The sequence below is a fragment of the Pleurodeles waltl genome, chromosome 5 (assembly GCF_031143425.1).
Source record: "Pleurodeles waltl isolate 20211129_DDA chromosome 5, aPleWal1.hap1.20221129, whole genome shotgun sequence".
Taxonomy (NCBI): domain Eukaryota; kingdom Metazoa; phylum Chordata; class Amphibia; order Caudata; family Salamandridae; genus Pleurodeles; species Pleurodeles waltl.
Window position 1 is genome coordinate 220,375,573 of NC_090444.1, and position 12,476 is coordinate 220,388,048.

Below are 12,476 nucleotides of genomic sequence, written 5' to 3' on the forward strand. Positions count from 1 at the left end.
GGCAGGCTGCTGGAACTAGTCAGCCTACACAGACAGTCGGTTAAGTTTCAAGGGGGCACCTCTAAGGTGCCCTCTGGGGTGTATTTTGCAATAAAATGTACACTGGCATCAGTGTGCATTTATTGTGCTGAGAAGTTTGATACCAAACTTCCCAGTTTTCAGTGTAGCCATTATGGTGCTGTGGAGTTCGTGTTTGACAAACTCCCAGACCATATACTCTTATGGCTACCCTGCACTTACAATGTCTAAGGTTTTGTTTAGACACTGTAGGGGTACCATGCTCATGCACTGGTACCCTCACCTATGGTATAGTGCACCCTGCCTTAGGGCTGTAAGGCCTGCTAGAGGGGTGTCTTACCTATACTGCATAGGCAGTGAGAGGCTGGCATGGCACCCTGAGGGGAGTGCCATGTCGACTTACTCGTTTTGTCCTCACTAGCACACACAAGCTGGCAAGCAGTGTGTCTGTGCTGAGTGAGAGGTCTCCAGGGTGGCATAAGACATGCTGCAGCCCTTAGAGACCTTCCTTGGCATCAGGGCCCTTGGTACTAGAAGTACCAGTTACAAGGGACTTATCTGGATGCCAGGGTCTGCCAATTGTGGATACAAAAGTACAGGTTAGGGAAAGAACACTGGTGCTGGGGCCTGGTTAGCAGGCCTCAGCACACTTTCAATTGTAAACATAGCATCAGCAAAGGCAAAAAGTCAGGGGGCAACCATGCCAAGGAGGCATTTCCTTACACAACCCCCCCCCCAAACGAAAGAGGATGAGACTAACCTTTCCCAAGAGAGGCTTCATTTTCTAAGTGGAAGAACCTGGAAAGGCCATCTGCATTGGCATGGGCAGTCCCAGGTCTGTGTTCCACTATAAAGTCCATTCCCTTTAGGGAGATGGACCACCTCAACAGTTTAGGATTTTCACCTTTCATTTGCATCAGCCATTTGTCAAAGGCCTGTTGGCATTCCACAGTCCAGTTCACTTTCTTGGGCATTTTCTTGGAGGTGAGTTCAGTGAGGGCTGTCACAATGGATCCATATCCCTTCACAAACCTCCTGTAATACCCAGTCAAGCCAAGGAATGCCCTGACTTGAGTCTGGGTTTTTGGAGCTACCCAGTCCAGAATAGTCTGGATCTTGGGTTGGAGTGGCTGAACTTGGCCTCCACCTACAAGGTGGCCCAAGTAAACCACAGTTCCCTGCCCTATCTGGCATTTGGATGCCTTGATAGAGAGGCCTGCAGATTGCAGAGCCTTCAAGACCTTCTTCAGGTGGACCAGGTGATCCTGCCAGGTGGAGCTAAAGACAGCAATATCATCAAGATAAGCTGTGCTAAAGGACTCCAAGCCAGCAAGGGCTTGATTCACCAACCTTTGGAAGGTGGCAGGGGCATTCTTTAAACCAAAGGGCATAACAGTAAACTGATAATGCCCATCAGGTGTGGAGAATGCTGTTTTCTCTTTTGCTCCAGGTGCCATTTTTATTTGCCAGTACCCTGCTGTCAAGTCAAAGGTACTTAAGAATTTGGCAGCACCTAATTTGTCTATGAGCTCATCAGCTCTAGGGATTGGATGAGCATCTGTCTTGGTGACAGAGTTGAGCCCTCTGTAGTCCACACAAAACCTCATCTCTTTCTTTCCATCTTTGGTGTGAGGTTTGGGGACTAAGACCACTGGGCTAGCCCAGGGGCTGTCAGAGCGCTCAATTACTCCCAATTCCAGCATCTTGTGGACTTCCACCTTGATGCTTTCCTTAACATGGTCAGACTGTCTAAAGATTTTGTTTTTGACAGGCATGCTGTCTCCTGTGTCCACATCATGGGTACACAGGTGTGTCTGACCAGGGGTTAAGGAGAAGAGTTCAGGAAACTGTTGTAGGACTCTCCTACAATCAGCTTGCTGTTGGCCAGAGAGGGTGTCTGAGTAGATCACTCCATCTACTGAGCCATCTTTTGGGTCTGATGACAGAAGATCAGGGAGAGGTTCACTCTCTGCCTCCTGATCCTCATCTGTTACCATCAACAGATTTACATCAGCCCTGTCATGGAAGAGCTTAAGGCGGTTCACATGGATCACCCTCTTGGGGCTCCTGCTTGTGCCCAGGTCCACCAGGTAGGTGACCTGACTCTTCCTTTCTAGCACTGGGTAAGGGCCACTCCATTTGTCCTGGAGTGCCCTGGGAGCCACAGGCTCCAGAACCCAGACTTTCTGCCCTGGTTGGAACTCAACCAGTGCAGCCTTTTGGTCATACCAAAACTTCTGGAGCTGTTGGCTGGCCTCAAGGTTTTTGGTTGCCTTTTCCATGTACTCTGCCATTCTAGAGCGAAGGCCAAGTACATAGTCCACTATGTCTTGTTTAGGCTCATGAAGAGGTCTCTCCCAGCCTTCTTTAACAAGAGCAAGTGGTCCCCTTACAGGGTGACCAAACAGAAGTTCAAAGGGTGAGAATCCTACTCCCTTCTGTGGCACCTCTCTGTAAGCAAAAAGCAGACATGGCAAGAGGACAGTCTTCCCGGGTCATTGAGCAGCCCACGCTGCTGCAGCACCTCAGACAGGATTATGCCCTCCTGCTGCTTGATCAGCTCACGCAAGGGAAGGCAAAACAAATGATTTCCTGTTGAAGAGAGGTGCAACCTCTACTCCTGTGAAAAAAGCTGTTACAAGGCTGGGAGGGGTAGCCTTCCCACGCCACTGGTTTGCTTTGAAGGCCCTTGCATAATCCCCTGGGAGTATCTGACTGGTCAGGTTAGGCAGATGACGTCGGTGACCCCCTCTGATAGGTGGTCACCTTACAAAGTGACAAAACCTATTTTTCGGCTATTTAGGGGTCTCCCTTGTGGGTGAGTCCTCAGACTCAGCGTGCAAGACTCCACCAGGACTCCTCTGCAATGACCTCTTCTGCTCCTGGCCACCGAAACCGCTGCTGGACTTCGCAGTCTTGTTCAGTTCCTGTGACACAGAGAAGACCTCTCTTTGCAACATTATTTCTGCGGCTCCTGTCGCCAACTTGCAACATTTCAACGGATGTGCATGCCCTGGGGTCAGCAAGACTTCAGCTGCACCAAAGAAACAAGAAGGAATCTCACTTGGAGTGAAGGAGTCATTCCCCTGCATCTGCAGACACCTAAGGCAATGACGTCCGGCTGCTAGGATCTGCTGTCCTCTGGACCTGCAAAGATTCTCCAACACAGGTGGTGGTTCTGAGTGGTCCACTGGGTCCTTTCTGCCTTCTGTCCAACTTGGTCAGGACAGTAAGTCCTTGCCTCTTCCTCCAAGACAGAACCCATATGCACCACAACTAATGCAGCAACCAAGGCTTGCTGACTACTGCTCCAAGCGATCTTCAGGTTGCAAGTAGCCCCTTCCCCCAGCACTCTACCTCTGCAAGGTTCTCTGCTGCTCCAGCGACGCAGGAATCCTCTTCATGTCTGCTGCCTGGGCCTCACTGAGACTTACTGTGCCTGCAGCCAGTGTGTTGAGCATGGGTGCTCCAACAGCTTCTGCTGGCTCTCTTAGGGTCAGCCTGGAATCCCATCCAAGGGTCGAGTCCCCAGGACCTTGCTGGTCATCTTCAGCTCCTTAAAACAACTCCAGCAGCTCCAGTTGCATTTGCTTTTTGGTGGTCCTCCTGACCACTGACCCGTCTGCAATCCTGCGACAGCTGAGGGACAGCTACTAGGTGACTTCAGAGACTCCTCTGCAGCTTCTGGACTCCGCAGCTGAACTTCATCCACTACTATCGATCCGGATCTTCACCCACAGAAGGGTGGGCATTGCCTCCTGCCCCATCTCGACACTCATGCGTGGATTGGACTCTGTCCCCTTCTTCTGCAGGTCCTCTTCATCCAGAATCCACGGTTGGGTTCCACCTGCCTGGTCCTGCTTTTGCAATATTCAATTTCCGAGTCCCCATGTTAGCCTATGGGAGGACCAGGTAAGTTACCTCTGCTCTCCTAGCCGCTGGGGGTCTTCTAGATACTTATCTCTTGGGGTTCCACTCTCTACCAGCCCTTGGCTAACTACTCCATAATCCTCTGGTGGGAGGAGGGGGACATTTTCACCTTCCACTTTCGTAGTATATGGTTTGGCCCCACTATAGGGCCCTTGCTATTTTGTGCTATTTCCTAATACTTACCTGTGTATAATTTTTGTGTACTTACCTCCAGAAGGGGGTTTGCCTTTAGTAATCTAGTCTGGTGTTCCTGTAATAAAGTACCTTTATTTTTGCAACACTTTGTGGTTCCTTTCATGTGTGATAAGTTACTGTAAGTGCTTGATACTCCTTCTAGATAAGTCTTGGCTGCTCACCACAGCTAGCACAAGAGAGCCCTGGCTACCTAGACACTGTAACACTATCTAATAAGAGTTTTCTGGACCCAGAATAAGGTGTAACACTATAACAGTCCACCACACACTGGGCCAGCCTTCTACATGTAGGATGTCTGTTAGGGTGACCATGTGGAATGATTTTGAGAAATTTGTAGAACTTTCTGAGGTCTAAAATGGGTCTCCGTTCTCTTGATTTCTTTCTCACCAGGAAAAAACGAGAACAGAAGCCTATGCCTCTTTGGTTGAATGATACTTTATCGATCGCTTCCTTGGCGAGCATAGAGAGTTTTTTTCCGCAATAAGTGAGGATTGGGGGTGGGGGTGCACCTTTTGGTAGCATGTTTGGCAGCTTCTGTATGAATTCCAGGGTATGACCATATGAGATTAGATCCAGTACCCATTAGTCCGTAGCTATTTCGTGCCATTTTTGGAGATGGTTTGAAATATTTAGGCCCAATGGATGTGGTGAGGTGGTGGCAGCTGACACCCAGTTTAAATAATTGTTTATGGGCAGCATCCCTGGATTGTTTGGAATGTGTTTGTTGCCCTGCCTGCTTGGTGTAGGTTGCTGATGGTGGTGGGCGGTACAATGGCTGCTGATAAGGAGGTCTATACTGGGATTGAAAGGGCTGATGGTAGTGCTGGTAACCTCCCCTACAGGTAGAAAGACCTCTACTGCGTGCTCCCAGAAAGGGAAACCTACAGAACTGCAATGTGCCTAACAATTTTGCAGTGTCTGTGTCCATCGAGAGTAGTGTATTGTCAATATGTTTTCCAAATAGCGGCTCCCTATCGTATGCCATGTCGAGGAGTTTTTATTGCACCTCAGACTAAAAGATTTTGATTTGAGACAGCCTTGTCTCTGCAAAAGAGTGGCTCCTGCCAGTTGCCGAAACCCAGAGGAGGAGATATCCATGATACAGTTTATTATCTCAGAGGATGTACGTTCACCTTCCAGACTTCCAGATCAAGCAAGATTCTTGGAGGATATGGCAACACCTTGCTGGGTGAGGTGTTCTGAGGTCTGAGAAAAGTTTTGCTGACTTTAGTGAAGGGTGACAGTGAAGTCAACCGGGAATACATGGCAATGATGCAGCCATCATAGAAGGTGGTGGCATTGTCGTCATCATCGACGATGGATCCGTCGACGGTGGTGTCGACGACAGTGGTGGCATTGACGTTCTCGTCAACGATGGATCCGTTGACAGTTATGTTGACGACATGGTGGTGTCTTTGACAAGGAGATTTTCGTCTACGGAATGGGAATATCGATGGAGTCATTGTTGCGGGTCTCGTCAACGTCACAGTAGTTACCACTGTCGTTGGAAGTAGGAAATATGGAGAAATTTTCATTGCCGATGTATGGATCTTTGAAGTCAACGATGGGTCAGAGGAAGCATGTTTTTTCACAGATGGAGTTGCCGGCTCAAAGGAGAAAGTTTTAGTGGAGACTTTTCCACAGTTTGTGAGAGACCCATGATGAAATTTCTTTAGTGCCTTTCTGGCCGCCTCAGAAGTCCCTCGGTCATGGGATCTTGACCTCTTGCGAGAGTGAGTTGAGGTGTTGCTCTCTTCCTCTGAGGAAGTATCTCTTTGTGGTCTGGTTTTTTATAACCACAAAAGACGTCTTGCTTCTCTCTCCTTCAGAGTTTTAGTAGAAAAAGTTCTGCATACCTTACAATACTTTGCTTTGTGGTCAGGATAAAGGCAGTATAGGCAGTCTTTATGTGGGTCATCCACATGTAATCTGCTCTTCCCACAAGATTTGCAGGATCTAAAGAGCCCTTTTTTTAATTATTCAACATGTTGATACTTTAGAAGCTGAAGTAAGAAAAAGACTGAACAGAGCTCAGAGAGACTCCCCTTACACGATGTGAGGTAGAAAATCTGAGGGAATCAGCCCCCTCTTGGGAGTATTCTAGAGGGTTTGGTCCTTTTTTAAAAGTACACGGATAGGTTATTAAAGAAACTGTTCATTGCCATTAGGGCCTATGGTAATGATATATGCTGCTTTGTTAATATACCGTGGGACTCCCACTTCGACAACGGGAATGATTCAAGCCTGCTGGGGAGAGATTCTTTTGTCTGGTGGCAATTGGACTCATCAAAGTAGTGCAGTGGGTTAATATGCCAGCTGCAAAGAACATGTACCATGAGGATCAAAGAACTGTATTTTACGTGGCTAGCTCTGTGGTTTACTGGTTTTGTCACAGAGATCCTTTTGTTACTTGCAGGTCATAAGTTGCAATCCTGAAATAGCACAGTGACCTGTGAACTGTAATCAAAGAGCTGTGTGCAAACTGCCAGGCATACTGTTGGAACCTTATGTTTTGCCCCAGCCTTTCATTATCCTAATGTTGCTAAAATGGTTTGTTTAGATAGAAATGCATTCTTATAAGTAAAGCAAAACCCCAACCACTGTTGTACGTTTTAAATTAAGAGTCGGTGCTTCTACAGACCAAACACTCTTAAATTATACTTGCCTACTAGAATGGATAACATGATTCCAACAACTTATAATCCTCAGTTCTTATGTAACCTTTCTTATAGGCTGATTTACACATGTGTGAATAATGGTTTCTGTACAACACATGTTTACATTATGCATTTTCAAATGTTTTAATTAAACATGAATGAAGTTTATAAATTATACACAGCAACATTTTAGGTAAGCAAGAACAATAGTTTTTTAATTGTGCCTTATCATTTTCTCATACTTAACTCACAACAATACCTGTTTTGGAGCCAGTGTACATTTGTGCAGGTACTGCCAGAAAAACTGGAAAATCCTAAACTAATAAATTATAGCTCCAAACAGCAATTCACTCAGAGGTTCTCATTGCCCAAGGGAGCGTCAAATCTATTTGTTTTAAATAGATTCCTGAACATCTAAAAAACTGATTCTCATACATTCAACTGGAGGCAAGCTCAGTCCAAACCCTTGGACAACCTTTGGAAGCAGGTTTTAGGAAGCAAAGTCCACCCCTTTCACCCTAGGACAGAAGCAGCTGGTCAACACAGCAAAGCAACAGGCAGATTGACAGTCGCTCCCACAGCATCCAGCTCTTCTTCCTGGCAGAATGTCCTCAGTCCAGAAGGATTCCAACTTTGTGGAGTCATAAGTCCAGTACTTATACTCATTTCTGTCTTTGAAGTAGGCAACCCTCAAGGAGAAGTCTTTGTAGTGCACAGGACCGTGCCGTTCCTGCCCTGGCCCCAGGCACACTCCAGGGGGTTGGAGACTGTTTTGTGTGAGCACAGGTACAATCCCATTCAGGTGCAAAGTGTCAGCTCATCGCACCACTCTATGCCATGAAGACCCATCAGGGTATGCAAGGCACACCTCAGCTCTCTTTGTGTGACTGTCAAGTGTATTCACAAACAGCCCAACTGTCATCCTGACCCAGATGTGTATTCTACAGACAGACACAGAATGGTTAAGCAAGAAAATGTCCACTTTCTACAAGTGGCATTTTCAAACTTACAATTTAAAAAACAACTTCACCAAAAGATGTATTTTTAAATTGTGAGTTCAGAGACCCCAAACTCCACATCTCTATCTGCTCCCAGCAGGAAATTACACTTAAGTTATTTCAAGGAAATCCCAATGTTACTCTACAGGAGAAACAGTCCTTGCAATAGTGAAATACTGCTAAATGTGGTTTCCACTATCAGGACATGTAAAACACACCAGTACATGTTCTACTTTTTAAATACACTGCACCCTGCCCATGGCGCTGCCTTGGGCCTACTTTAGGGGGGGACTAACATGTAGTAAAAAAAAGAAGGTTTGGGCCTGGCAAATGGGTGCACTTCCCAGCTCAAAATGACAGTTTAAAACGGCACACTCAGACACTGGAATAGCAGGACTGAGATGTTTGCAGGGCTACTCATGTGGATGCACAATCATCGCTGCAGGCCCATAAGTGAAATTTGATTTGCAGGCCCTGGGTACACCTGGTGCACTATACTAGGGACTTACTAGTAAATCAAATATGCCAATCATGGAAAAACCAATCACTAATACAATTTAGAAAGCGATCATATGCACTTAAGCACTAGTTAGCAGTGATAAAGTGCCCAGAGTCCTAAAGGCAACAAAAACAGGTACGAAAAAATAGGAGGAGGAAGGCAATAAGTTTGGGGATAACCATGCAAAAAGGACCAGGTCCAAAAGCCACAAACAAAAAAATCCATAATTTCCCTTACATTTATTTTAAACCAGCTGACTTCATATCTGCTCTAAAACCTTAATGCTCATTTTCTTGAGCCTGCTTCCTAGGAAAAGCTTCATATTCAAGAGCTCCTATTTCAGAAAAATGCAATCAGGAGTGCCTCACTTTTGCAATGGCTAAGGAACGTTGATACTATAGTATTTCATGAGAACTTTGGGGTGAACACTTGGGAGTGAAATGACGGCCCACTGCTAGTTTTGGAGATGCTGGAAATACATTTTTCACTCAGTATGCCCGATTCTTGTTCTTTCATGAATGAGGAAGATGTGTGAGAATTTATAGAAAGAAACGAGTCCTTAGTTTAGCTTTCTAATGTTCATTTACAGCAGTCCCTTCCATTGGAGAGGATTTCAATTTAAAGGCCCCATTCCAGAAACATGGCCTTCAGAAGTGCACCATTTAATCATGACTATAGAATGTTAGCGCTCTAGATGTTCATTGTGAAGTAGCAGTTAAACACTGGGAATCAACTTAAAGATTCCTGCAGCTGTTGGAGGAAATCAGGTACTTACCTCTAACTCCAATTCACCAACATTCTGGGGTGTGGAATTTAATAAAATATCTACTTGTCCATGGGACAGGTTGCTTCATAAAGCTACTTGTCCTGTAAAGAAAATGACTTTTCCCTTTGGTTCCATATAGTGCAGTGCAGTGACAAATTACGTCACTCATTATATAAGAGCTCTGATAATAGCCTCTCGGATTATGACAGGGCGTTAATACTAGTAATATCCTAATTTTGCCACCTTTTCCGCAGATCTACATACTGGTGCTAGAGGTGGCAGTAAGCAATAGTTCATGGGTTTGAATGCCCTTTTGAGTCTGTGCAAACCTAACTTGCACATTTTATAGGTATTCATCAGGTCTTCCCTAATCATTTCCCATACTGATAAAGGTTGGAAATTTACCCCTGACAAGAGTCAGACGTAAAACCTCTTCTAGGGTTGGGAAAAAAGTGGTTAAAGGAAAGGTGAACTGGTAAACACTCCACATGTTTTTGCATGAACAATTCCACATCTGCATATTTGTTTGTGCTTAAATACAGTTAAAAAGTATTTTCAAGGAGCATCATTTCCTGGTCTACTTCTATGAATTTTGTGAAAAATCTACACTAATCCAAAGACATACCATAAGTGCACTTTTGTGACTTTGTGAAAGAAGTGGACCCCTAATTAAGTCTGGAGTTAACTAAGACCTTTTGTTTTATTAACATTCTATCTCTCTCTATCTATCCATCTATTGACTGGCTTCACTGTGACTGATCCTACTTGTAGAACCAACTCCTACTCAGCGCCTGGATACCCTCACTGGTGACAAGTTCTTCACACTACAAATCCATGCTACATTACAATGATCACAAACTGCTCTATCACAAGGAGAACATCGCCATACGAAGTAGTTTTGTTCAGTGCCAAGAACTACTGAGGCAATATGTGCTTTTTGTGACCAAAAATATTTTTGCTTTTTGCTAATATCTGTTACAATTGTAAGGGCACAGCATGAAGTTTTACAAAAGGCATGTCAAAACAAGACACACATTGACAAAACCAAAAGACTGACCATTAGAAATATTTTTGGTACTAGCATGCATCAACACATTTTACAAAATTATGTTTCAAAGAAACAGTACTTAAAATTTCTCAGTAGTTTAGCAAAACGTTTAGTTGCATTTTTTGTGAGCATTTTATTTTGAAACCCAAAAATCATCAACCATTTAATCAGAGAGCATTCTGGGAGCAGGATACGTAGTCTCATATGTTTACACTTTGCAAACTCGTGTACATATATATATATTTATTTTATACTGGAACCACTGTCAGTAGTGCAGCCTGAGCTTACAACGTATTTAGAATGCTAACACCAATAGTAAAGGCTTCGCATTAATGAACCACAAATACAAGTTCGAATAGTAGGCATATGGACACAAATATTACCTCTACTGCAGACAATCCCTTTCCCTGTCCTGTAATACAGTACTGTAAACTGGCAGCCAAAAGCAGCTGCAGGAAGTTGGGCCTACTTGCCCCAAGGACAAAAAAACCCTGTTGTTCTTCACACCAAATAATATGTCCTGGACATATAGGAATTCCACACCTCTGAACATTGGAGTTGTTTATAAATTCACAGGCTTGAAACATTCCCCGCTGTCAGGCTGGGAACACCCTAGTAGGATTAGACAGCAGTAAAAAGTGTTAAGATGCCCATGGCATGAACAACAATGTTTGTTTAGTAGCACATTAACCTCATTTGAAACAATCTGAGTTTCAGCCAATGAAGTGGAAGCGCCAACTCTCCTACTGCCCCCAGAGGCCACCTTGCTCAGATTTCTACTCCATGTTGTGTTTAAGTGAGTCCCCAGGCAGACCACTTCTCTAACCTTTCAGTGAACACACAATTGTTAGTTAACTGGTCTACCATGGAATTGAACGAGCCTTATCTTCAGCTTCCACAGAAATGTGAGTTGCTTGTAAAGGCATTTCCCATTTTGTGGGCCAGGGAGACCCTTTCCTTATCAGTCAACAGTCACCAACTGTTCCCATGGCTAAAAGAGAGAGAAGAAATCCCTGTGTATGAGTTGTATCTTCAAATACTTGAAAAGTACGGAAAGCGCTCAGCATTTAAACACACTCTTAAAACTTTTGGCTACCCATATAAAACACGATGTTACACGATCTTCAGAGTACAGTATCACTTACACGCGCTCTCTGGAATATCATTCATTGATTGAGTTTCTGTAGCCATGGTGATGACATACAGGTCATGAGGAGACTACAAGAGCCTAACCACTACTTTGCTGAAAAGTATTCAAGTTGGTTATTGGAAATGAGACTGGTCTCAAACATAAAGCCAACAATTAGGCTACTGATTATCATTGGCCCAACACATACTGGTCCAAATCTTTGGACATCAGCCAATCCTAACTATCCAGCTTCTTACTAGAAGTATTATTCACCATGCAACAAACGTAAGGTTTGAACTGGTGAAAAGGTTTGTTTTCATTTAACATGTTATGGGATTTATTCAAAGCTGTTTGCTCCACCTTTAACCACTAAAATGTATCTTTAAGTACTTAAGACATTAAACAAGGCATCACAGCTATTATTGTCAGCTCCAGGCAAGATTAGAAAAATTAGGGATATCTGGGCTCCTGCCAATATGCTCAATTCGAATTAGAGAGAGTACACTGAAGAGCGGCTGAAATCCTTTTAAAACTGACTTTGGTATGTGTCTTGCTCAGCTTCCCCCGATGCATTACACTGCTTTACCTTTAATCAGAGTGCCATTTTAGACCAAGTATGTATTCCAGAGAGCACTACAAGCTCAGGGACACCCCTTTCCTCATATTGAAATTTCATCATTCTGTGACCACATGCATTTTTCACGACTTCCAAGTAACACATGCTTACATTTCCCACAAGAAGAAAAGCATGCAATGTGGACGGCCCCTGGGTACTTTTTCCAACTTAACTAGGTCGAGCACACATCATGCTACGTTTAAGAAAGTATTAAAAACTCTACTAATCACCTGACCACTTCACTAATCCAATGTATGTTTAGTTGGTTTTGGACGAATGTTCCTTAGCACCCAGAACACTGTGTGGATAAAAGACAACTAACAATCTAAACATAACACCATTAATATTTATTTGACCACAAACTTATATTTGAGGCTTACAGTGATTAAAGATTTGTTTTCTACTTTTTACCTGTGACCAGTAGCTTACCATTTGTTGAATCCGGTGAAAGCTCTTCCCATGGAAACTAAACGCCTGTTCAAAGAGGACTTTGTCTTCTACGGTCCACTCATCAGGAAATGGAGTGAAATTAGGAAGGTCAGCCAGAGACTTCTCAATGTTATGTTTATGCCAAAACAACATTCCAAGTGCCTTTGAAAATAAATTAGCGTTCAATAAAA

The 12,476-nt window shown here is 44.2% G+C and overlaps 1 protein-coding gene across 3 annotated transcripts in view; it reads right to left on the reverse strand.

The window, feature by feature from the left end:
• RCOR3 (REST corepressor 3) overlaps window positions 1-12,476 on the reverse strand; it is a 328,175-nt gene that overhangs the window by 227,958 nt on the left and 87,741 nt on the right. For all 3 annotated transcript variants that reach the window (XM_069233951.1, XM_069233952.1, XM_069233950.1), the window contains exon 5: window positions 12,286-12,447. In XM_069233951.1, coding sequence (XP_069090052.1) covers window positions 12,286-12,447 — 162 coding nt within the window. The remainder of the gene's footprint in view (window positions 1-12,285; window positions 12,448-12,476) is intronic.